Source organism: Pogona vitticeps, chromosome 6 (genome assembly GCF_051106095.1).
Source record: "Pogona vitticeps strain Pit_001003342236 chromosome 6, PviZW2.1, whole genome shotgun sequence".
In the NCBI taxonomy this organism is placed as follows: Eukaryota; Metazoa; Chordata; class Lepidosauria; order Squamata; family Agamidae; genus Pogona; species Pogona vitticeps.
Window position 1 is genome coordinate 47,245,360 of NC_135788.1, and position 27,147 is coordinate 47,272,506.

The following is a 27,147-nucleotide window of genomic DNA, read 5'->3' on the forward strand; positions in this document are numbered from 1 at the left end:
TGGAGACATAAGGGATTTGGTTTAGATTATACCTGACTAGCCCAGTGGTTTTTCCTACTTTCTTCAGTTTAAGCTTGAATTTTGCTATGAGAAGCTGATGATCAGAGCCACAATCAGCTCCAGGTCTTCTTTTTGCTGATTCTATAGAGCTTCTCCATCTTTGGCTGCAGAGAATGTAGTCAATCTGATTTTGGTGTTTCCCATCTGGTGATGCCCATGTGTACGGTTGCTTCTTGTGTAGTTGGAAAAGAATATTTGTGATGACCAGCTTGTTTTCTTGACAAAACTCTATTAGCCTTTGCCCTGCTTTGTTTTGAACTCCAAGGCCAAACTTACCTGCTGTTCCTTTTATCGCTTGACTCCCTACTTTACCATTCCAGTCCCCTAGAATGAGAAGAACATCTTTCTTTGGTGTCTGTTCAAGAAGGTGATGTAAGTCTTCATAGAATTGGTCAATTTCAGGCTCCTCAGCATTGGTGGTTGGTGCATAAACTTGGATTACTGTGATGTTGAAAGGTCTGCCTTGGATTCGTAGTGAAATCATTCTATCATTTTTGAGACTGTATTCCAGTACAGCTTTTCCCACTCTTTTGTTGACTATGAGGGCTACTCTGTTTCTTCTACGGGATTCTTGTCCACAACAGTAGATATGATAATCATCTGAATTGAATTTGCCCATTCCTGTCCATTTTAGTTCACTGACACCCAGGATGTCAATGTTTATTCTTGTCATTTCCTGTTTGACCACATCCAGCTTACCAAGGTTCATAAATCTTACATTTCAGTTTCCTATGCAGTATTTTTTTTTTTGCAGCATCGGACTCTCCTTTCACTTCCAGGCACATCCACAGCTGAGTATCCTTTCAGCTTTGACCCAACCACTTCATTAGTTGTGGAGCTACTTGTACTTGTCCTCCGCTCTTCCTCAGTAATATGTTGGACACCTCTGCCCTGAGGGGCCCATCTTCCAGTGTCATATATTTTAGCCTTTTGTTTCTGTTCATGTGGTATTCTTGGCAAAGATACTGGAGTGGCTTGGGAATTCCTACTCCAGGTGGATTTCGTCCAGTCAGAACTCGTCACCATGATCTGTCTATCTTGGGTGTCCCTGCATGGCATAGCCCACAGCTTCTCTGAGTTACTCAAGCCCCTTCGCCACGACTAGGCAGCAATCCATGAAGGGGTTAATTACACTACCATAAAAAGACTCACATATTTATTTCAGTGTGAACTTTCATGTATTACAAAATTCTTCCTCAGACACACAGAATGTAATAGTCTGGCCACAAGTACATAGTAGTGAGGTGGGGAACCAAACAAATTGGCGAAAAGAAAGAAAATGGCATTGGTAAAGAACTTTCATGACAGTAGTGTTATTTACACTCATAATAAACTTTCATATTATAATGGTACCTATCATCCTGTTAACTGACCCCAAGGAGCTTGGCTCTCAATTGACACCAGTGATAGGTCACTACCTTTGAAGTGTAGTTGGTGATATTTTCAGGAACTTGTGTTGAGGTTAGATAAGGAAGAGGACTTATCGGCTGTAACTTTGCAGAAGTTTGGAGATAAAATCAGTGTATGTTTTAATACGTGCGTTCTGTTGTTATGTGCTATCAAGTCAGAACTGATTTATAGTGACCTTAATAGGGCTTTCAAGGTGAGGTAATTAAGGAGTGGTTTTATCAGTTCCATTCCCCCAGTTAGCTTCCATGGCTAAGCAAGGATTCAAACCCAGGACCCTTGAGCCCTAGTCCATAACTGTATCCGCTATCCCACATTGGGCATCCATATTAATCCAGATCTGTTAAAGAGAATGAAATGTTAAAAAAGTTTATTTTGTATGTTGCCATTTCTGAGGTCAGAATTATTCCCATTTATATAATGTGGAAATGGTTGCCATATACTTTATATCTGAGAATCCCTGGAAATGGTTGCCATAATTCAGAGTTAATTTGACAGGATGCATTTATTATTATTAATCGCTTACGTAAACATTCTCCCATTTGCCCAATGTAGAATACACAGGGACCCTGCTAGCAAATGTCACATTGGCAGATGAGTAAGTAAATTAGTCCCTGATGTTGTGGATGATATTCTTAGGGCCTATAATAGTGATGCTGGAGAATATGTGAGGACACAATTGGCACCTGAGTTTGCAGCAGGGTCTTGTTCTCATCTTTTTATTTTTCTTGTGTGGCCTGTTATGTTTCAATAGTTGTTTAGGACTAAGGGAAAGTTCAGTAAGCAAATACTGTAGATGCTGGTTGCCGGGAGCCTTGGAGATGGAAGTATTACTGTGACAACCAGCTGAAAATCAATGTTATGAATAGTCTCAGTTGGAAGCTGCAAAAGGCTAAACTGTAGGAAGCTGCAGGTGGCTTACTATACTGGCTAAAAACCTATGATGTTTTGTCATGTTCTCTTTTAAATCATTCTTGCAGTAGGTTGTTTCTGTGTACCCACCCTGCCCTATCTATTTGCTCCCCCCACCCCTGATTGAGAGGATACTGTACTTTTAAGAAATGGCTGCTGTAAATTGATGGGATCTGAGTCACTGTCCTGTGTATCTGAGATGTAATTATATTGGACATTCTGGTTGTAGACAATAGATTGAGTGGTGTGTTCCAGCTGGTCAAGGGCTTAAATAGAGGGCATTTAATATGTAATGAATTAGAAGTTCTATTTTCATTTCATTCAGAAGGACACTTCCTATCATGAAAAAGGAATTCTATATGACCACACCAAGGTTATAGCAATTTCCATCTTAATGTAAAACATGAGTAATTGCTTCTCAGTAACCCATAGAATAATATATAAGAGGGAACAGAACAAGACATATTTACTGCCAAAATAGAATACGTACAAAATTGATAGTTGAGAGTTGGGCAAGTGTAAGGCTATTTATCTTAAATGCGTCACTTTGCACACTATGATATATTCTGGATTCAGCAGCAATGGGTTTAAAACTGGCAATGCAGAAGGTTACTGATGTGTTTGGTGTCCCTGGGTATTTTTCAGGGGCTCTCGATGAGGTATCCTATTCACTGTATAAAATTTGAGAATATGATGAAATAATCAAACAGAAAATACTAAGCTTAGGTTTTTGAGATCTTAGCCTGCCTTTTACCATCCTTTTTGCCATCCATTTCACCACCTTCATTGCCATCTGTTTTAATTTATCCTGCTGGTTATATTTATAGAATGTATGTATTATTTTATTTTTTATCGTGTTTCAATATTGTGCTATTTATCTTGTTGTTAGCTGCCCAGAGTGGCCTGGTTGCCAGATGGTGTGGGGTATAAATCCAATAAATAAATAAGCTTCCAGAAACAAATGTTCACCCCAAAATTGATGCCAGAACCTGGAGTTGATTCTTTAAGCATCAATCTTCAATTTAGGACTAAAGAAATGAAACTTACCATGGTCGCTAAAAACAGGAAAGGTCTGGTTAAAACCCTGAATGAGTTCATTCTTCACTGCAACATTTTGTTGCAAACTCCTCACCCCTCTATATCTCATAAATGTTGGGAGTTTCTGCAAACTTCTCACGCTGCCTTTAGTAGCATTGGCTGGATCCTATGCTAATAATAATAATGTGCCGTCAAATCAATTCTGACTTATGGCAACCTTTTTTCAGGGCATCTTGGAATGATGCAACTTGCCCAAGGCCACACAGACCCGGTCTTCGCCTGGGAGGCGGGGTGGGAAATCATACTCCCAAAAGAGCTCCAAACCACTGAGCTATCTGCTGTTTTTTCTCTTGGCGGCCTCCTTGGGTCTTCTATGGGGAAGAAAAGCAGCATATAAATAATATAAATAAACAATGTTTATTTCATGTCATATTTTTTTGCCTTCAATCTTTTGGATCTTGAAAATAAAAATTAAGGACGATTTCCCAACGCTCAACGTATGGTACACCCTTGGAACACAACCCCTCAGGCTCAGGCTAAAATTAAAAAAGAATGAAAAAATAATGAAGACAAAACCATTGTAACCCCCTTCTTTATTTGTTCCTTTTTGCTTGACAGGCTAGCACAGACAAACCCCGCTGCCTCTTCTCAAACCCGTCTCAGAGCGACTATGGGCTGCCCACCTCTAACTCCGCCCACCGGCAGGTGACTCGCAACACCTCCTCTTGCCTAAAACCGCCTAGTTAGGCCAAGTTGACCAATCCTTACACCGCCCACTCCGTAGGGATGCGCGTGACGTCACCGCTTGCGAGCAGGAGAGAGAACCTGATTGCTAGAGAGTCCTCTTGTCTTCCGCCCAACCCGGAAGCAAAGGCTTGGTCCCGTCAGACGCTGAGGGGTGGCGTTCGTCCGTGTGTTTTCCACCTTATCCTTTTTTCCCTCCTGCTGCCGGGGGGCTTCTGAGGCGGCGCTTTTGCAGAGGTGGCGGAGGCCATACCACTCGAAAGCCTCTTCAGACAAAAAAAACACCCCAAGATACCACTCTCGCCTCAGACGGCAGCCATGGCAGCGGACAAAGGCGGAGGTAAGGACAAAGAGGCGACGTCTCTCAGGCACTCGCAACGCGGAGTGGAGGGACGGGAGGAGATACTGGTTTTCTATCCCGGAGGCGGAGGCGAAGCAAACTCCGTTGCTGGCTCCTGCGGAATGAGATCCTCGCCCTGTTTCTCTTTATTTATATCGGTTGAGCGCCTTGGGTTTGGCAGGTGGGACCCGTTCTTTGGGGTGTTTAGGTTTGGGCTTTTGCGGTTCTGAGGGGGGGGGGGCGGCGGCGGAGCCAAGACCTCCACGGAAGACTGAGCATCCCATTTCAAACTGAGAGAGGCAGGAGATGTTCGCTGCCTGAGAATCAGGTGACAGCCACAGGAGGAAGCTAAGGTTGCAGCTTCTCCCCTCACCACGAGAGAGTTGTGACGAAAAATAGCACGAACATAATTGAGGTGCAAAGGAGAATTCCCGATCTGACAGCACTGTGGCGATGATGCCACTTAAAGGTTTTGGGCAGCACTGCCTTCACAATAGAAACGCTGGCTAATGGTGTGGGAGTTGTGCACTACTAAATCATCCGGAGGGCTTGAGATTCACCACTGCTGGGGACACAAGGAGGTATCATTTATTTCCATTATTTATTTCCATCTTGCCATATAAAGCAAAAGCCGAGAAATGAAACCAAGCTATCAGGTAACAAAAATGGGAATCTTAGATCAAGACATATTGTATTTAGAGTAGCTTAAAGATCTGATTAGAGTTAACTATTATTTCTAACATGTTGCTTGTCACCCAGATCAGGGAACAGAGAAACACGAAGGAGCAAGTACCTCTTCTGGCATTACTGATCAAGAAAAAGAGCTGTCAAACAGTGCACTGCAAGCTTTTATGGTAATTATTAAGATAATGAGTGACTCTTCTTTTGTTTTTAGTGCATTAGATAGAAATTACATGTGGTAAGAGAGCATGTATCCTACTTTATTTCCTGTGGTAGCAGAGGTGATAATGTCATAATAATATATTACACCAGACGCCTGACTTTTATTATGAATTTGTTATGTGTCTTACAAATTTGCATTGGGGTGAATAATTTTTTAATATGGGGCAGATAGAGATTATTTTTGAAGTTTAAAATGGGTTTTAAAAGTTTGTAGTAGAATTTTGTTTTAAAAGTCATCAGTAAAACATTGAATGTTTCCCTTTAAAATAACATAGCGGCTATTAAATCTCATCATCAGTGTGATGCAACAGCAGCTGAACAAACTTCAGTGCTTCTCTCTGGTTGATTTAGTGTACTATCTGGAGGTGAGCAGTTCCCTTCTCTGGTTTGTTCCCTCCAAACAATCCAGAGAAATAAGGTGTGGTTCATTCTTGGCTTGCTGGGAGGAACCAACCCAGAGAACAGATGCAGTTCACTCCAGACAGTACAGTAAACTAACTGGGTATTAAACCTCTGGTTTGTTTAGTTGTTCTTGCTGCATCCAGGAGCAATTAAGGAGTATACACCAGTATGTTTCTTGTTTATGACAAGACAACATTCCTTTAGATCTCTGAATAAAATAATATGTAGAAATATATTGGATATTATTAACATTCTGTTATATAGGGGCCAGACTGTATGGTACAGGTAGCCTGTGACTAAGAGTCAATTTACTGCTAAAAATGTTTAATGGACCTGTTACAGTCAGAAACACTTTTGGAAATTAGCTTGATTTGTTTTGGGCTTTGCAAGTATAATTGCTTGGTCACAAAAGTCTGCCTGAATCACTTCTCTACAACAAGGATCTCCAAACTACAGCCTGCAGGTCACATCTGGCCCACCTTGCCTTTTTATCCTTCCCATCAAAATGCCACAGGTTCAGGTCTGTTCCCTTCAGCCTGTATGTGTATGTGTGTGCGTACATGTCCTTCAGTGCTCAAAAATATGTAAAATATATATTGTCCTCATGCTGAAAAGTTTGGAGAACCGTACTCTAGAACAATTGTGTTTTTTAAGCATTTCATGGCAGGCTATTTGTAGTATGTAGTTTGACTCTGAGTCCAGTAAAATATAAGAGTGTTGTATTGCTGTTTTGTCTAGTTCTTACTGATCCCAATATTCTGCTACATCTACAGGCAGATATATATAAAATAGGCATTACAAGGTGTCGTCTAAACTAATAAAAATTAAATAATCTGAAATTGCACAATGTATTCCCTCTTTAGTGATGTAAAATGTTGTAATAAGTAGTAAAGTTGGTTTAATTATCAGATTTGAACTATTGGTTAAGAAATGTGCTGTTGCTGAGAAATTTGATATGAATCTGGGCTTTCTTTTAAATAAATGCACCTGGTTTATGTATATGTGGGAAAGATACTGTTTGGCCTTCCTGTCTGCCATTTTCCAGGTACAATAATGTTAAATTCTCTGTTGTTGTTTTTTTTTTTTAGAAAAGAAATTAGTCTAAGCGTGGTACAGTAGGACCCCCATATCCACTGGAGATTGGTTCCAAGCTGTCTCCTGCAGATACTGAAAATTGTGGATAGTAGTGAATGCTGTATATACAGCATGGTAAAAGGGGGAAAATCAGGAAAAATGATTTTCACATGTATTATCACAACTGGCTACAAGTATTTACAGTATGGTTTCTGATTCCTTCTAGTGGCTGTTCTGGTAATATGTGTGAAAATGTTTTTGTCCCTGGGTTTATTTTTTTTAATATTAATATTTTTAGACAGTGGATAAGTGAATCAGTGGGTACTGATCCTGTGGATAAGGGGGTCCTACTGTATATCTGTATATTCAAATCTTTAAATGACCCTGAACACCAACTTTTGATTCGAACAAGATATCCCACAAAGGTAGTTGAGTGGCCAGTGTTTGCTGACTTATGGCAAGCTGTGTTTGAGCAAACATAAAGTTTTTGTCAAAACAGTGTGAATAAGAATGGATCACGTGTGTTATTCTAGAATGGGGTGTGTAGCATTTGAATGTAATCAAATGTATATGATTAGTCACAACTGCTTAGGCATTTTACTTTTTAAAATTTGAAAATGTATCTCCCTATACTTTCGACTTACAGGCTGGAAACTATGATGCTTGTCTACAACACCTTAGCTATCTGCAAGAAATAAACAAAGATGACTATAAAATAGTTTTGAATATTGCAGTAGCAGAGTTCTGTAAAAGTAATCAGACAACAACAGATAACTTGAGACAAACACTTAACCAGCTGAAAAACCAGGTACTGTACTGTTTTTATTGAATCCATGTGTGTGCTGTAGCTTTTTCTTGTGTTGCACTTGGAGTTCTTGTAAATGTTCTCAGTGCCACAGTCCTATGAAGACAGTAATTTCCAAAAAGGAATGGAATTTTAAAGAATGTTTCTTTAAAAACAAAAGCAGCCAAGGTAAATAGATGTCTTGAATTTTAAAACCAGCCTTCTCAGTATATACTTCCAGCAGTTACTGGAAAAGATCTCGCTTTGTAACATCTGGGAAGGTTCTTTTTCTCTTGATAGGTGAATAACTCCAAGTAAGCTTGATTAAAAATAATTTTAGTTATCAAAAGCTGTGACCCTGTATACTTTTGGACCACAAAATCAATGGTCTTAAAGGTAAATGTGATAGATAGCACACATTCAGTATCTTGGATGTCTGGAAATGCATGCTCAGATTTTTAATGGAATTGAAAGAAGATCAATAAATCTATGAGGATTTCTGATTCCTCATATTTGATGTGATGAAAATGTTATTAGCAAAACTAGGTGCTATTTGGCCCTTAAAGGTGATTGACTTTATTTCAAGTTTTTAGAAAGGAAAACAAAGACAGACTAGTGGTCACCAGTGAGTAGTGTGGAATAACAGCTTTGAATTACAGTTGATACAATATATTAACAGAGAGTAAAAGTGGTTAATGCAATATAATATAATCATTTGCCATCAAGTCAATTCTGACTTATGGTGATCCTTTTCCAGGGTTTTCCAGGTAGAGAATACTCAGAAGTGGTTTACCATTCCCTTATTCTGGGGGTACCCTCGGACTGTACAGCTTGTCCAAGTTCATACAGGCTGGTTCCACTCATAGGAGGCGCAGTGGGAAACCAGACTCCGAACCTCTGGCTCTGCAGCCAGATACCTAAACCATTGAGCTATCCAGCCAGCTAAAAGAGGTTAAAGTTGTTTCAAAGCAGTGCATTTAAGCTCTTTCTTCTCCATTGATTGGTTTTGGTTACATGTACAATCTTCTGCTATATGATTTAGGGGGAACAGAGCAGCTCAGACTGTTACATAATTGCAGTAACCATGTGAAAAGCTAATTGTGCGAATTTGTTCTTTTAATTAGAGTCTCTTTGCCATTCATTTCAGCAATGAAATGTGCATGCACTGTATTTTGTTTTATCATTGTGAGAACCCAGAGTAGGACCAAGGATATACTATTTGCTTGTATTAGCACATTCTGGAATGCTTTGGGAAATCTTAGTAATAAGTAGTTAGGAATTTGTGTGGGCCAGTCTTCATCATAGGCCAATGTGATTTCATTTGTAATTGTCATTATAAAAATCAATCAGAAAGTTTGTGTTTGATCTCTCTTTAATATTTTCCAGGTTCATTCAGCTGTTGAAGAAATGGATGGCTTAGATGACGTTGAAAATAGCATGCTTTATTACAATCAGGCTGTTATTTTGTATCATTTGCGGCAGTACACAGAAGCAATAGTAATTGGAGAGAAGCTTTACCAATTCATTGAACCTTTTGGTAAGGGTAGCAAAAAGCTGTTCTTTCTCCTTTTTATATTTCTAGATAGATTTCACGCAGCAATTTCATAGTTATTTGTATATATTATAATTGGAATTAGCTTGTGTATTTCAGTTAGGATTGTTTGCTCAGTTTAAATATGTATACAGAGAAGAAAATAGTTTAATGATGAAAGTAGAACTGAGCCGATGTTTCTCAGAGACATCTAAAGGTGCTATAAGCATAAAGGCAGCCGGGAGTTGTATCCATAGTTGTCTGTGTCAGGTCCTTTTTATATGCAGAAATTCAGAAGTTTGTAAAATCTAGTGTGTGAGTGGTTTTCTCTGGCATTTAATGCCATTCAGGAATACTATGTTCGGTTTGAATCCTTGAAAAGATAAAAAAAATCTTCCCAAAATAAAATGATATACCGTATTTGCCGGCGTACAAGACGACTGGGCATATAAGACAACCCCCCAAGATTTCCACTCAAAATATAGAGTGGATGGCTCTGCTGCGGCGCTGGCGGCAGCTGCCCGGGGCCCACCCTGGAAGTTCATGGCCAGCGAGGAGGAGGGGAAGCGGGCGGGGGGCGGCAGCAGAGGAGGAGGAGGGGAAGCAGCTCTCTGGGGGCTGGCGAGCGGGCAGCTGGCTCAGCAGTGAGGAGGGCGAGGAGAAGGGGAAGCGGCTCTTTGGTGGCGGGCTCAGCGCGCAGGGCGGTGGGCAGCCCGGTGGCAGGCTTTGGCTGCTCAGGCATGGCTGGCTCTGCTTCCCTCCCTCCGTCTGGACTGCCCACCTCCCTGCCTGGCTGCCTTCCTCCCCGGCTGGCGCAGCCCCACGTCACTCATTCAACGGCGGCAGCAGTGGCTCCTTCCTGGCCCAACTGAAGTGCACCTGGCATATAAGATGACCCCCCCCCCCACTTAGAGGCATTTTCTTTGGGCCAAAAAAGTCATCTTACAAGCCGGCAAATACGGTATGTCTATGACAATTTGTCATCCTCTGTCATATCCCCTATATTCAACCATGTAAGGCAATATTAAATGTTTGCTGTTTTATTTTCTAGAGGAAAAGTTTGCCCAGGCAGTGTGCTTTCTGCTGGTGGACTTATATCTTCTGACCTGCCAAGCTGAGAAGGCTTTACATTTACTTGCTGTATTGGAAAAAATGATTTCACAAGGTGGCAACAACAAAAATGGAAAGAATGAGGTGAGTCGATGAGAATGTGGCAAATTTCATGCAGCTTTCCATTTAATAGCCATGTGAAATAACCATGGAATTTGATGTAGCTCAAATTGGAAGTGGTCACATAAGCAAAGGTATTGATTTTTCCTGGCTAAGGAATAATTTGCATCTCATAGACAAATTGCCTGCTTTCTTGTGGCCTCTTAGCATCTGAGTTAACAGGCAGAACTGTTTTTTTCAGGGTCACAGATGCCCATTTCATGTTCTTTTCTGTCACTTGTTTGCTGGTAATTGTTCTTGTGGCTATACAATATGATTAAAGAAGAGGATGCTGCCTCATGAGATGTTCCATGAGTTGCACTCTATATGTTTTGTATAACAAATGCTCATTGGTTTCAAAAACTGATAATCCTTCTACCTCAATTTGTGATCAGTCAGGTAATAATGCCAGTAAGGATGCTTCTAATCACAAAGCTGAAAGTGGAACCCTAACAGAAACTGCCAAGTCTAAAATACATCAGGTGAGATTAAATTTGGGATTCTTTTTTTCTCTTCCTCGTGAGTATATTTAATATATCACTTTAAAAGACACTACATTGATTTTACAGGTCATCCAGGCCTTTTTCTGATGTGTACACATTTAATTATTCTGCTTTGTGTATACCCTTGGATTAGACTAGGTTGGGCTGTTTGTTGACTGAAGCTGTAGCAGCTAGTCAGTGTTCTGGTGATTATGGTTGTGCCATTTTCAGCTGCTATGATTTAGAAAATAGATACTATTTGCTTAACTTTTTTCACCCTTAGCTTAATTTAGAACAGTGTTTCTCTACATGATTTCACAATCGAAAAGTAGCAACTATGTACCGTTTACCAGCCTGTTATTTAACACAGTGGTCCCCAACCTTGGGCCTCCAGATGTTCTTGGACTTCAACTCCCAGAAATCCTGGCCAGCAGAGGTGGTGGTGAAGGTTTCTGGGAATTGTAGTCCAAGAACATCTGGAGGCCCAAGGTTGGGGACCACTGATTTAACAGACATTTTAATGTGTATTTCATAAGCACAATAAAGCAAAGTGTGCTGCTTATATACCACCCCATAGGGCTTCAAGCACTCTCTGGGTGATTTACAAGTTAATTATGCAGGCTACACATGCCCCCCCCCCAGTGAGCTGGGTACTCATTTTACCGACCTCGGAAGGATAGAAGGCTGAGTCAACCTTGAGCCAGCTACCTGGGATTGAACCCCGGGTTGTGAGCACAGTTTAACCACTGTGCCACGAGGCTTGTCAATAACTTTTATAAATGTTTTTGCTTTGTACTTATGCATTTGAAGAAAAGGGACTGTGAAAAATGGGCTAACTTCTCAGGTCTCTCTCTCTCTTCTTAATGTGTACAGTGGTACCCCGCATAGCGACATTAATCCGTTCCGGATTATTCATTGCTATACGGAAACATCGCAATGCGGGAGGGAAAATCCCATAGAAACGCATTAAACTTTGTTTAATGCATTTCTATGGGGTGAAAACTCACCGCTATGCGAGGTTTCCTCCATAGGGCCGCCATTTTCGCCGCCTCGGTAAGCGAGGGTAGCGCGGGCGGCCATTTTGGAACTGCCAATCAGCTGTGTGAAAATGGGGCCTTTGGGAGGAAAAGCCCCCATTTTCACACAGCTGGCCGGCTGGGGCGCTTCGGAACGACGGCGGGGGAACCCTTCCCCTACGGCCACTCCAAAAGGCCCGCCGAGAAAATGGCAGCCAGCGCTTCGGAACGGCTGCGGGGGAAGGCTCCCCCGCCGCTGTTCCGAAGCGCCGGCCGGCCGGAGCACTTCGGAACAACAGCGGGGGAACCCTTCCCCTGCGGCCGCTCCGAAGGGCCTGTCGGCCAGCGGCTCAAAGCGGTGGTGGTGGCGGTTGTGTGTGGGGTCTGGATGCCTTCCAGTACTTCGCCTGGAAGGCATCCGGACCCCCCCACCCTGCCTCCGCCACCGGGAGCCGCCCCGCGCCCGCCTATCCCAGCCATGCTCGGACTCCCAGGAGTCCGAGCATGGCTGGGAAACCGGGCGTGGGGCGGCTCCAAGCGGCGGCGGCAGGGTGGGGGGGTCTGGACAGCTTCCAGTGCTTTGCCTGGAAGCCTTCCGGACCCCCCTACCCTGCCCCTGCCGCTGGGAGCCACCCCGCGACGCCTATCCCAGCCATGCTCGGACTCCTGGGAGTCCGAGCATGGCTGGGATAGGCGGCGCGGGGCAGCGGCAGGGTAGGGGGGTCCGGAAGGCTTCCAGTGCTTTGCCTGGAAGCCGTCCGGATCCACCCTTCCCTGCCCCCGCCGCCGCTGAGAGCCTTCCGAGCTCTCAAAGGGCTTTCTCCAATGTTGGAGGGGAGCCCTTTGAGAGCTCGGAAGGCAAATGTCGGTGGTCGGCGGTGGCTTCGGGGTCCTTCCGAGGCTGCCGCCCACCGCCGACATTTCCCCCCACCTGCTGAGCGGCGGGGCTCCCGCTGAGCTGGGGGGAAATGCCCCCTTCGAAGGGGAATGCAGGCGGTGGCTTCGGAAGGACCCTTCGGAAGGGTCCTTCCAAGGCCACCACCGGCATTTTCCCCCAAAAGCGATCGCAGAATCCACATCAGTATGCGGATTCGTTGTTAACTGGGGCACTCGTTAGGCGAGGCACCACTGTATTTAATTACCAACATTGTTTAGGATGCAATCCTTGAAATCTGAAACTGTTTTACTTTAGCTTTATTTCATTCAGAATGTCTTCATCTTTCAAACGTCAATCAGTAAGTTGTATTATTCATGTATGTCACAATATTTTGGATCCCTATTTAGTGTAACTTCTAAATAGTTGTCATAGTGTTCTTTTGATAAAATTACATACTTGCTTTTAACAGTATAAGGTGCGAGCCTATATTCAAAAGAAGTCTTTAAAAGCATGCAAGAGAGAGATCAAGTCAGTTATGAATACAGCTGGAAATGTAAGTATGGTAGATTTTGGTTGTTAGTGACACAGAGTTGTACTTCTGAACTCTAAATTTCTCATTTTATCACAACATAATTTGACCACGATATAATAGTATTATCTCATTTTGGGATTTGAGACAAATTAATATTTGCTGTCCTCAGTTCCCCGATTCTGAATTGTTATGCCATTATTTATACTCATTTACTCTATAAGGGTGCTATAGAGTTTGATAATTTAAAATATCTAAACTAACTCTCATGATGGCTTCATTAACTGTTTAGCTTTGCAGACTTTTGGGGACCATAATGTTTCTTCCAGAATTTTAGCTGGGCAATAAAAACAGTACCAACATCCCTCTTCAAAACACATCCTTAAAAAGTACTAGTCCTTGGAATATTTTCCCTTCCTAGCATTACTGTTACTTCCTACTCAGCTTCTTCCCTATAGATCTGATACCTTTCAAAAACAAGGATGTATATATTTTTTTGATATTTCTATATACACATTCACCTACATTATGACCCACCTCAACAATCCTTCAAGGCACCGATGTGGATCATAATATGTTGCTTCATGCCCTACATTCTCCAGTGTATTTGCACGCCAGCTGTCTGCTTCAAGGTATCATTAACTTCAGTTTCTGTGCTTTCCACAGTCCGCACCTTCACTCTTTCTGAAAAGCAACTTTGAGTACTTAAGAGGCAACTATCGGAAGGCAGTAAAGCTGTTAAACAGTTCAAACATTGCTGAACATCCAGGATTTATGAAGACAGGTAAAATGAATTTATATGTTTGGTAAAACAGTACTTCATTTGACACTCTAGTTCCTTTTCTTGAATTAGTTTAAAATATTTTGAGCAGACAGATTTCAGAGAGGCTAACACTAAAATAAATTTGTTAATCGTAAAGGTGCCACAGTATTTTTTGTTTTTGTTTTGTTGAGAGGATAAAAATATGTAGACTTACAGGATAGAATAATGAGCACTGAAGTTGGGTGGTTTTAAAATTGGCATACAGTGGTGCCCGCTAGACGCTTACCCCGCTAAATGACGAAATCACTTGATGACTTCTTTGCGATTGCTATAGCGATCGCAAAACGATATTTTCAATGGGTGATTTTCGCTTCACGATGATTTGGTCTGTGCTTCAAGGACCATTTATTCGCAAGATGACGATCTTTACAGCTGATCGTTGGCTCGCAAAATGGCTTCCCGCTGTTTTCTGGACCCATGCTTTGGAAGACAGCGAACGCAAAATGGCTGCCCTATGGAGGATCTTCGCAAGACAATCAGGTATTTTCCCCATTGGAACGCATTAACCAGTTTTCAGTGCATTCCAATGGGGATTTTTCCCCACAAGACAATGATTTCGCTGTACAGCGATTTCAGGGGAGCAAATTATCATCGTCATGCAGGTCACCACTGTATTCTTTGTAGATATAGTCATGTTGGTGTGTGAGAAACTGAATGGTCCAAAATGCACTGCACACTGTCAAATACAGTGGTGCCTTGACTTACGACCATGATCCGTTCCAGAAGATGGACGTAACTCGAAATGGTTGTATGTCAAAGCACCATTTTCCATAGGAATGCACTGGAATGGGATTAATCCGTTCCAGCAGAAAAAAAATCACCAACCCCCCTCCAAAACCCCCACAGCCAGCGCCATCGGAACACAATGGGGCTGAAAAACAAAGCAAACAATACATTGTGATGGGGCTGAAAAACGAAGCAAAAAAACCCCACACACCCCACAGTCAGCCCCATCGGAACACGATGGGGCTGGAAAAGACACACACACAGCACAGAAACATAACCCCCCCCAACCCAAACCCACGCTGCAAAACAAAGTGAATGTACTCTAGAAAGCAGCACCAGGCAGTCCCAAGCCGCCTCCTTTTTTGGGGGCGAAAGAGCTACAAAGAAGCTCTTTGCCGACCAACGGTTAGCAATCTAATTTGAATTCCCTGCCTTTTTTCCCTGCCTCTTTTGATCGCAACTTGAAGCTCCAGCCGCAAGTTGAAGCAAAATTTTGCATCCGGAGCTGGTCGCAACTCGAAATGGTCGTATGTCGGGATGGTCATAAGTTGAGGCACGACTGTAGTCTGTAAAGGCAATTGAGTTTTTGTTTTTAGTTTATGAACCTATGTAATCTTAATTTGGGGCTGAAAACAGAGATCTGAAAATGGACAGAAAGTTTCAGTTGAAGATTATTGACCAGCCAATGGGAGATGTTTGCACTTAATCAAGGGGAGAGATTTCATAAATGCTGTAAAACTCCATGACTTTGAAATTGTTATTTGCTACTTCTTCACCATAAAGAAAAATTGTGAAGAAGTTATTAAATACTACAGACATTCTTCTGATAGTGTTTTTAGCAAAAATACTTCTGGATTTCTATTTTGAAGTTAGGCTTTAACTTTGGCTGTTATGCTACCAGTCGAATTAATTGAATTAAAAGAGCCAAATTGTCATTGATGAGTGGGATAGCTATTAAAAATGGAAATAGCTAGAGTAACTCCTGAAATGTTACAGCCCCTTTCCCTTTCAAGGACTAATTTCATTTCTCTCTTTGATTTTTTTTCTTTAGGTGAATGCTTACGGTGCATGTTCTGGAATAATCTTGGATGTATCCATTTTGCCATGGGGAAACACAATTTAGGAATTTTCTATTTTAAAAAGGCCTTGCAGGAAAATGACAATGCCTGTGCACAGCTTGGAACAGGTGGCACAGATCCAGGTGAGGTGGACTAATAACAAATGTACTATCAGAGCAGATTTATGGCCCACAGTTTTTAAGATACATCAATGTCTGTTAGGTATTGAATAGAGATGGTCACACCTGTTTGTGCTGGTTTGTTCTTTGGACAAACAGATGTTTGGCAGTTCCCAGTCCTGCCTCCGGGCGCTGCCTTTCAGTCGGAGTCCACTAGAGGAGGCTGCACAGACACCTGTTCATCCAAAAGACAAACTGATATGAACTGCCAAACCAGTGGCATGTGCCTATCTCTAGTAGTGAATATGCAGATTTTTTAAATAGCTTTTTCCAACTCAGTTTACAATGAAGGTATGGAATAGAAAACACTGTTCTTTGTTTCCAAAGCAATTGTTTGAAGGGGTATATTGATTTCTTCCAGATTAAAAATTCAGAGTAACGCATCTGATATTTAGGTAGCTAAAGTTAGTAAATGAATCTCAAGAACCACTGTTTGTACAATGAACCTACATTCAGTTAATCCTGCATACAGCAGTGTTCGGATAATTTTTTTTAACTAAAAACTGATCACAAGCTGAAGTTTAAAAAAGAAATACATGCCCAGTGTGAAATAAATAGACCATATATAGAGCCTATCCACCTATTTTAGCTGAATTAATTTACAACACCTGTGGTACCATCAAAATCTCAAACATTTGTTAGAGCCATCAGTACCACCTATGAGATAAGTAATTGATCATGTGAATAATATAATTGCATGAACAGTGTAACAGCTGAACTAAGGAGTTGCAGAAGATCATGGGGGCTATTTTTCTGATTAGAAAGGTCAAGCACACAGACATACATACAACCTTTATTTTTATAGAAGTAGTTGTGGAAATTTGCTCCCTGCTACAAAGATTTTCCTTTTAATAAGTGAATAGAAACACTTTAAAACTTTGTTACTGGTTCTGTGCTTCATTATTAAACATACATCAAAAGAGGAAGGATTACTCAGCAATGCCTATCTTACTTGATGCTCATTGTGCTTATAGTATGGAAGGTAATTCATCCACTGTAGTGAACCCTAGATCCTTTTCTACAAAATTCCAAGTAGCAGCAGGCAAGAATGGCATTAGTCAATAGCATTAAAAATGGATTCCCCCCTCCTCTTCTTGTCTAACATAACCTAGTGCTGGTCCTTCTGCCTTGTCCTTTTATGACTGCACAATTAATGTTGTTAGGTTCTTTTTCACAGGTAAAAAATTCTCAGGACGACCAATGTGCACATTATTGACTAATAAGCGTTATGAGTTGCTATATAACTGTGGCATTCAGCTTCTGCACATTGGGAGGCCACTAGCTGCTTTTGAATGCCTAATAGAAGCTGTCCAAGTTTATCACTCGAATCCTCGCCTCTGGTTGAGAATAGCCGAGTGCTGTATTGCTGCTATTAAAGGGGTAAGAATAATCTTTGTGTTCTTTGTTTCAGAATAGTTTACAGACACATCAAATATGCTGTTCTAGAAGTTGGATATATTTAATCTGTCACATACTCAAAATCATCAGCTGTTTGGCTTTCTAGATGGGCAGACCGAAATTTTAGAAAGGGGTAGAACCTTTAAATGTATTTGGAAATTATTATAAAATATGTTGATATACTGTTCTACTTTTTTCTTACTTTTGAAAAGTCCCAAAGTGAGAGTTCTGCTATTTCTCTTTTTCTTCTCCCAGCCTTTCCAGGTGGCTTGCAGTGTCTGCAGTAGCTTTCAGTTTCTAGTATTTGGCAGAGGTTCTGTGAGATATACATGATAGAGTTTAGGTTTGGTTTGAACACAATCATAGGTTGTGGTTTAAAGTTACATGCAGGAGCAGTAGTGACGGCTCACACCCTGTCCTCTTCCTAATCTGGCCACGAAGAGAAAATCTGAAGTATTTTCACACTTTTACAATAGGAAGTTTCTCATTGTGTCTTAAAAGGGGGTACTGTACTTAGGGAAGCCATATCACAAAGCAGTGTTTGATGCTGGCTTGTTCAAAGGATTGTTTATTCAGAGTGGCCTGTTTGCTTCAGTGGTGGGGTGAGGTAATTGAACAAAGAATTCTGATTAGTAGAAGTGAAAGTGCTTGTAGCGCTATGGGGCGGTATATAAGTCCAATAAATAAATAAAATAAATAAATAAAGTTTCTTATCCCCTCCTTATGGCCATATAACAGAATGCGAAGGAAACATAAATTCAAGGCTTGCTGCATTACAACAGTAAACTATAATTTAGGGTTGGGTTAAAACAGAACCAAAGAAGAAATGCCTCTTGGTAATGCCTTAATTTGTCATTCTAGAGTTCAGAACAAGAAACAAAGGGCCTTCCAAGTAAAAAGGGCATTGTACAGTCCATTGTTGGCCAAGGCTATCATCGTAAAATAGTATTGGCATCACAGTCTGTGCAGAACACTGTATATAAGTAAGTCCTTTTGTATAATTTTCTATTGGTATTATCAGAAAAAGGAGTCAGCAGGCTGAAAATGTTTAAAAAATGTTCTAAATTATTTTGATTTATTGCTGTTTTTTTAATTGGGCAGGGAGACTGTTGATTTAGAGAAAATAACTATGTTTTCTGCTGCAGTGTTTTGTGAATGAGAAAAGATACTTTGTTTTTCCAGCAGAGGGCTTTTAAAATATTGCATGTATATCAATGTTTTGTCCCTCTTACTTGCACTTAGTATTTGGCTTTGGGCCATTAAGTTGGATTCTGAACTTGAAATCTAGGAGGTTGTTATAGTTTTATAATAGTAATAATAGTCTTTGATCTGCAGAGCTGAAAGGGTATCTTTGGATCATCAAATCCAGCCCCAGTCAAGCAGGCACAGTGAGGAATCAAACTCCAAACCACTGACTCTGCAGCCAGATATCTATACCACCAAGCTATTCAGCAATTTTGTTATATAAACATTTAACAAACATCTACTAAATATTGTGCTTCCCCCCCCCCATCGGTACCAGTTGGGAGTTGCAACTATTCACTTCCATGGATCCCTATTCCCCTTTCAGAATCGTAATGACTCATATGAGGGAGTTTCTCCCTTCCTCTGTTTTAGTACAAAGTCAATATATTCTCCCTGTAAATCTGTAAATTTATCCTTACTTAGCACCCCATTCTTAAATTTAATGTTACATGTTAACTTATCATTAATAGCTATATCCCAAACTTTCCTACACCAGTAATTTAACTGGAAATTATATCTTATTTTCCAGTTTCTCAAGGTAGTCTTGTTACTGTTAACAAGTTAGAGATAAATTCTTCAGTTGTCTGATTGCATTCTTTTCAAATATTGATAAAAGCTCTACTTATTTCATTCATTTCCTTAAAAAGCAATTCCCCAGAATGTTGAGACACCCCACACACAAGACACACACACAACACACAATATGGAAAATTATTTTTCTCATCTGCAGCTTCTTGCATCTGCGTCTGCCACAAGTGGAGTGTGAATGCATTCCACCAGTGGTGCCAGAAAATTCTGGTTTCTATATACTAATGTAGTGAAATGTAGGGTAGCCAGTGTGGTGTAGTGTATAGAGTAATAGACAAGGACTTAGGAGACCTGGATATGATTCCTCAGTTTTGTGATGGAAGCTCACTGAGGAATGGAACTAGTAAAATCATTCCTTAAATTCCTCACTTACCTTGAAAACCCTATTAGGGTCACTATAAGTCAGTTTTGACTTGATAGGACATAACAACATAATATAACACAAAGACTAAAATCCAGTAAGTAATTACTGGAGCAGGGCCATTGAATTGGGGATTTTGTGACTACTCCTCCATAAATTCCATTGTTCAGTGGGATTACTCCAGTTGTGATTTACTGCTGGATTTCAACCACTGAGTATTAATACTTTGTTTATTCTTTCTCAAGTGATGGTCAGTCTTCAGCTATTCCGGTAGCTAGTATGGAATTTGCAGCAATTTGTCTAAGAAATGCCTTGCTGCTGCTTCCTGAAGACCAACAGGAGCCAAAGCAGGAAAATGGATCAAAGGCTGGGAACCAGTTGGGAGGGAATGACAGCAGTGAGAACAGTGAAGCTTGCAGGTAAAATGGCAAATGTTGGTCATTTCTTTCACTTACCTTTTGCTCCTTGTCATGTAAGGGCAGGGATTCCATGGCTCCTAGCTGTGCTGTGGGAGCTGAACAACGGGAAGGTTGGGAGTAATGAGAAGCGATTTAAACAAATGTATTGTATATAAACAAAATCCAGCATGTATAAAAGCTTTTGAAGTAAGGAACTGTAATTGTATCACTATTTGAAGACATTCACTTATACCTCTTAACATCCCTCTCTTCTAAACTAAATATACTAAGTTTAAAAGTTGTAGCTGTTTCGGCTAATAGGTATCTCACAGTAACCTAGCAGTTACCTTGGACATAGTACCACTTACACAAAGCACATACACATATTGGCTGTACTATTGGAATGAAGATTTTTACTGAACCAACATAGTATGAGGAACATTTGTGTAAATCATAGACATGAATTAGTCAGGGATTCATGACATTGAAGGTCTGATCAGTAGCAGCTTTAGATACTTGGGGCTGAACTTTCTGTCTTTGTTGTTAGTTTCGACTTATATACCATCCCATAGTGCTAGAACACTCTCCAGCTAGTTTACAACATAATTTTGCAAACAACAACTTGCCCCTTCAAGTGAGCTAGGTAATCATTTGACTGATATTGTGAGGAAGGAAGGCTCAGTCAGTCTTGAGCTGGCCAGCTGAATCAATCAGGATCAAACGCAGGTCATGACCAAAAGCTTGACTATAGTACTGCAGTTAACCACTCCACTATGAAGATTTTACCAGGAAGGTTTTATTTGATCCCTATGAGAAATAGGAGCATGCAGGTGACAGGAGTAATGTGGTGCAAGAAGGCCTAGTGCCAGAGGTCAGGGAGAGAGAGAAAGGCCAGCTATTATAATAGCCAGTGAAGAGAGAGGGGAAAAAAGAACAACGAAAGAGGAAAAACAAGAGATCTCTTTTTAAATATTGTAATAATTTATTATTTCAGCTTTTAACTTTATTTCTTTTAATACTGTAAACTGCCTTGGATTATTTAAGATAATGACATATAAGTATTTTAAATAAATAATCTCTTCCAGAAGATCCAAAAAATCAAAGGGCAATTTAAGCCCAGGCTGAAAGACTGTCAGGGAGAAGCACACTATCTGACCAGGAAAAACTAAAGAGAGGGTAGAAACAGAATACTGAAGACTTGTACAGAACAGATAAAAGGATGACATTCCTTTGAAGAGGAATCCTATGATAAAGAATTTGCAGTTCTAGAAAATGAAGTAAAAGCCACTCTGAAAGCAATGGGAAGAAATAAGTCACCAGGGGTAGATGGGATACTGATACAGTGGTGCCTCGCATAACGGGCACCCCGTTTAATGATGAATCTGCTTAGTGACGATGTTTTTGCGATCGCATAACGATGTTTCCTATGGGGGGAAATCGCTTTGCGACGATCGGTAAGCTGTTTTGCTTACTGATTTTTGCATAGCGATGTTTTTTCCCCAGCTGATCAGCGGTTCCAAAATGGCCGCCGGGTAAAACAGGGACGGATTGCTCGCATACCGGGCAGCTAAAATGGCCGCCGTATGGAGGATTTTCACTTAAAAGGTAAGTTTTAAGCCCATAGGAACGCATTGAAGGGGTTTCAATGCATTCCTATGGGCTTTTTAATTTCCCACAGCGACGAATCCGTATAGCGACGATTTTTGCTGCACGGATTATCGCTGCTATGCGGGGCACCACTGTAGAACTGTTTCAAGCCACAGAGACTGAATTTGTTAAAATCCTAACAAGAATATTCCAATAAATGCAGAGAACAAAACAGTGGCCCACAAACGGGAAACAATCAATATACATCTCAGTCCCCAAAAAGGAGATGCCAAGGAGTGCAGTACTATAAAATCATTGCACTAATTTCCCATGCAAGCAAGGAGTTGCAACAAAGTCTTTTACCTTATATGGAACAAGAAATGTTGATGTTTAAGCTGGATTCCAAAAATGAAAATGCACTTGAGATCATATTGAAAATATCTGTTCGCTGCTGGAGCACACTAAAAAATTCCAGAAGATGATCAGTCTATGCTTTATAAGCTAAAGCAAACCCTTCATGTGGATTATCAGAAACTGGATTGTTTTAAAAGAAATGGGTGTGCCTCAGTATTTGATCATCCTGTTGTATAACCTGCAGTGTAGACAAGAAGCTACCATTAGAAAATAATATGGAGAGACAGAATGGTTTCCTCTAGGCAAAGGTGTCAGACAAGGTTGCATTTTATTTACTTACCTGTTCAGTGTGTACACAGAATATATTCTACAGAACGCTTGGGTAGATTCAGATGAAGGAGGGGTGAAAAGTAGCAATGATTTGAAAGAACTTTTAGTGAAAGTGAAAGGAGAAAGTGCCAAAGCAGGATTGTAGTTGAACCTGAAGAAGACAAAAATCATGACTAGAGAAAAATTACACAACTTTATTGTTGACAATTAAGAAACTGAAATATTGAAAAAAAAATTATACTTTGAGTCACTCATCAATCTAAATGGAGACTGTGACCAAAAAATCAGGTGAAGAGCAGCAATGAAGGAATTAGAAAATATCATTGGGTATAAGAATGTGTCACTAGAGACCAAGGCCGTGATCATCCAGTACATTCCTGATTACTATGTATGGGTGTGAAAGCTGGACAGTGAAGAAACTGACAGTTACTAATAATATCTAGGCCCCTAGTTTTGAATTCTTTTCTTGCTTACCAATGCATGCCACATAAGTTGACAGTTGTTTCTATAAAGCATATGTAGAGGACAGTGTGATCATAGGAAGGTTTTTTAGTGTTATAAGAGGTTAGAAATTTCAAGTGGTATGATGATCCTTCATATGCCTTGTTGTTTAGTTGTTAAGTCTTGTCCAGCTCTTTGTAACCCCATGGACCAGAGCATGCCAGGCCCTCCTGTCTTCCACTGCCTCCCGGAATTTGATCAAATCCATGTTGGTAGCTTTGATGACACTGTCCAACCATCTTGTCCTCTGTCATCCTCTTCTCTTCTTGCCCTCACACTTTCCCAACATCAAGGTCTTTTCCAGGGAGTCTTCTCATGAGATGGCCAAAGTATTGGAGCCTCAGCTTCAGGATCTGTCCTTCCAGTGAGCATTCAGGGTTCATTTCCTTCAAAATAGATAGGTTTGTTCTCTTTGCAGTCCAGGGGACTCCCAAAAGTCTCCTCCAGCACATAATTCAAAAGCATCAATTCTTCGGCGGTCAGCCTTTATGGTCCAGCTCTCGCCTCTATACATCGCTACTGGAAAAACCATAGCTTTGACTATGCGGACCTTTGTTGCCAAGGTGATGTCTCTGCTTTTTAAGATGCTGTCTAGGTTTGTCATCGCTGTCCTTCCAAAAAAGCAGGCGTCTTTTTTGTGGCTGCTGTCATCATCTGCAGTGATCATGGAGCCCAAGAAAGTAAAATCTGTCACTGCCTCCCTATCTTCTCCTTATATTTGCCAGGAGGTGATGGGACCAGTGGCCATGATCTTAGTTTTTTTGATGTTGAGCTTCAGACCATTTTTTTGTGCGCTTCTCTTTCGCCCTCATTAAGAGGTTCTTTAATTCCTCCTCACTTTCTGCCATCAGAATGGTGTCATCTGCATATTGTAGGTTGTTGATATTTCTTCCGGCAATCTTAATTCCGGCTTGGGATTCATCTGGTCCTGCCTTTCGCATGATGTATTCTGCATATGAGTTAAACAACCGGGGAGACAATATACAGCCCTGTCGTACTCCTTTCCCAATTTTGAACCAGTCAGTTGTTCCATATCCAGTTCTCAATGTTGCTTCCTGTCCCACATATAGGTTTCTCAGGAGAGAGATAAGGTGGTCAGGCACTCCCATTTCTTCAAGAACTTGCCATAGTTTGCTGTGGTCCACACAGTCAAAGGCTTTTGTGTAGTCAATGAAGCAGAGGTTGATGTTTTTCTGGAACTCTCTGGCTTTATAATCCAGCGCATGTTAGCAATTTGGTCTCTAATTCCTCTGCCCCTTCAAAATCCAGCTTGTACTTCTGGGAGTTCTCAGTCCACATACTGCTGAAGCCTGCCTTGGAGGATTTTGAGCATAACCTTGCTAGTGTGTGAAAGGAGTACAATTGTACGGTAGTTGGAGCATTCTTTGGCACTTCCCATCTTTGGGATTGGGATGTAGACTGATTTTTTCCAATCCTCTGGCCATTGCTGAGTTTTCCAAACTTGCTGGCATATTGAGTGTAGCACCTTAACAGCGTTATCTTTTAAGATTTTAAATACTTCAACTGGAATGCCATCACCTCCGCTGGCATTGTTGTTAGCCATGCTTTCTAAGGCCCACTTGACTTCACTCTTCAGGATGTCTGGCTCAAGGTCAGCAACCACACTCACACTGGTTGTCTGGGACATCCAAATCTTTCTGGTATAATTCTTCTGGAAGTCTGCATTCAATTTTCTGTAACTTTCCTTTCTCTTCTCTGCTATTTGGAAAGCCTCGTTGGACAGCCACTTTGCTTTCTTGCCTTTCCTTTTCTTTGATTTTTTTTCGTTGCCAATGTTACGAGCATCCATCCATAGTTCTTCAGGCCCTCTGTCCACCAAATCTAGTTCCTTAAACCTGTTCTTTAATTCCACTGCATATTCATAAGGGATTTTATACCTGACTATCCCAGTGTTTTGTCCTACTTTCTTCAGTTTAAGCTTGAATTTTGCTATGAGAAGCAGATGATCAGAGCCACAATCAGCTCCACGTCTTCTTTTTGCTGACTGTATAGAGCTTCTCCATCTTTGGCTGCAGAGAACATAATGAATCTGATTTTGGTATTGCCCATCTGGTGATGTCCATGTGTAGAGTTGCCTCTTGTGTTGTTGGAAAAGAGTGTTTGTGATGACCAGCTTGTTCTCTTGCCAAAACTCTATTAGCCTTTGCCCTGCTTTTGTTTTGAACTCCAAGGCCAAACTTACCTGCTGTTCCTTTTATCGCTTGACTCCCTGCTTTAGCATTGCAGTCCCCTATAATGAGAAGAACATATTTCTTTGGTGTGAGTTTTAGAAGGTGTTGTAAATCTTCATAGAATTGGTCAATTTCAGCCTCTTCAGCCTAGGTGGTTGGTGCATAAACTCAGATTACTGTGATGTTGAAAGGTCTGCCTTGGATTTGTATTGAAATCATTCTAACATTTTTGAGATTTTATCCCAGTACATCTTTTCCCACTCTTTTGTTGATTATGTGGGCTACTCCATTTCTTCTACGGGATTCTTGCCCACAATAGTAGATATGATAATCGTCTGGATTGAATTCGCCCATTCACACCCATTTTAGTTCACTGATGCCCAGGATGTCAATGTTTATTCTTGCCATCTTCTGTTTGACCACATCCAGCTTAGCAAGGTTCATAGATCTTACATTCCAGGTTCCTATGCAGTATTTTTCTTTGCACCATCGGACTTTCCTTTCACTTCAGGTGTGTCCACAGCTGAGCATCCTTTCGGCTTTGGCCCAACCACTTCATTAGCTCTGGAGCTACTTGTCCTCCGCTCTTCCTCAGTAGCATGTTGGACACCTTCCGACCTGAGGGGCTCATCTTCCAGCGTCATAGCTTTCAGCCTTTTGTTTCTGTCCATGGAGTTTTCCTGGCAAAGATACTGGAGTGGCATTGCCAGTTCCTGCTGCAGGTGGATCTCGTTTAGTCAGAACTCTCCACTATGACCTGTCTATCTTGGGTGTCCCTGCACGTCACAGCCCATAGCTTCTCTGAATTACTCAAGCCCCTTCGCCACAACAAGGCAGCAATCCGTGAAGGGGTGATATGCCTTAGTATTAGTCAAATCTCCCCAAAGTTTAATCTCAAATCTTAGAATGAAATACTGTTTTCTGTTTGCAGTCCTAAACACTGATCCTTTTACATCCCCTTTTCAGCTTGCTTGGCTTATGTTTGTTGTGTTTCCGCCCCTGAACAACTGAATTGATGTTGCTGTTTGTTATGAATTTTCTTAATCTTATTGTTGCACTTTTCCCTTCCTCTATTTAAAACTATTACTCCTCTTGTCTTAATTTCAGCGGTAAAAGTCTCGAGGGAGATAAATTTGTCCCTGCTCCGCCATCTTCTCCATTAAGAAAACAGGAATTAGAAAATTTAAGGTAGGTTTTGCTGTTTCAGAATTTAATATCTGGCATAGCAAATGTATATAAGTTATCACAATACATGGGTCTTTCTTCACAAGAAAGTTAGCTTACATTTTTATTCCTATGAGAATGCAGCCTATTTTAAAGGCATATGATACAAGTATATCATTATTTTTTATATCTGCGCAAAAAGCGCTAATATGGATGTTCCACACAGCTATTTAGTAAGGATAGAATTTTCTGTACTACAGATACATAATTCACCATTCTGGGAATTCTGTCTACCTTGCCAGACACCTTGCAACCACCTCAATGTGTTACACCTGGAAGAAAGACCTAAATTAGAAGGCTTTGAGGTTTAGCTACGCCAAGCTCCCCTGAGCCTCCTGTTCCTTCCCCCGTACTAGCTGGAAGCTTTCTTTCTGAGAAGGAAGTTTGGACAGAGCTTCACTTAGCTAAGCCTCAATGCCTTTGAGAAAAGGCCTTTCTCCCAGGTGGCCCTGGTTGAGAATGGCTGTCTTAGAGGCTGTCTTTACTGTCTAGTTCCTTCAATATGCTTCACAAAGTGACCTAAAATAAAAATGTGTTGTAGCTTCACAGAAAGAAAGTATTTGGTACTTGTTTGTATATCCTTTGTATTAAACTTCAAATTAAATTGTTTGCTACTGCTGTTGCTTTGCTGTGTGCAATGCCAAGAAAAGAGCAGGGCTTTTGAAGAAAAGATTTGTATCTTTTGTTAGTAGCTGTAAACCAAATGTTAGCCTCATAGATTATATAGGTATCAGCAGTTAAAGTTTGCCCATGTATAGTGGTTATTGTGTCTGTGCTTCCCAAACCTTTGAAATCAGAACACCTCCGTTCTGAGGCACATAGATTTTCCTCTGTCCTTTCACAGAGCTCCATCAGCCCCTGTGACACACTCTTTC

General features: G+C 41.1%; 1 protein-coding gene across 1 annotated transcript in view; it reads left to right on the forward strand.

The window, feature by feature from the left end:
* Window positions 1–4,271: 4,271 nt before the first annotated feature.
* The window catches only part of CNOT10 (CCR4-NOT transcription complex subunit 10), a 37,804-nt gene continuing 14,928 nt past the window's right edge, over window positions 4,272–27,147 (forward strand). The window contains exons 1-13 of the mRNA XM_020799481.3: window positions 4,272–4,501; window positions 5,261–5,355; window positions 7,527–7,688; window positions 9,051–9,201; window positions 10,247–10,389; window positions 10,800–10,886; window positions 13,249–13,332; window positions 13,975–14,092; window positions 15,909–16,058; window positions 17,272–17,474; window positions 18,354–18,475; window positions 19,932–20,105; window positions 26,156–26,236. Coding sequence (XP_020655140.3) covers window positions 4,480–4,501; window positions 5,261–5,355; window positions 7,527–7,688; window positions 9,051–9,201; window positions 10,247–10,389; window positions 10,800–10,886; window positions 13,249–13,332; window positions 13,975–14,092; window positions 15,909–16,058; window positions 17,272–17,474; window positions 18,354–18,475; window positions 19,932–20,105; window positions 26,156–26,236 — 1,592 coding nt within the window. The 5' untranslated portion in view covers window positions 4,272–4,479. The remainder of the gene's footprint in view (window positions 4,502–5,260; window positions 5,356–7,526; window positions 7,689–9,050; window positions 9,202–10,246; window positions 10,390–10,799; window positions 10,887–13,248; window positions 13,333–13,974; window positions 14,093–15,908; window positions 16,059–17,271; window positions 17,475–18,353; window positions 18,476–19,931; window positions 20,106–26,155; window positions 26,237–27,147) is intronic.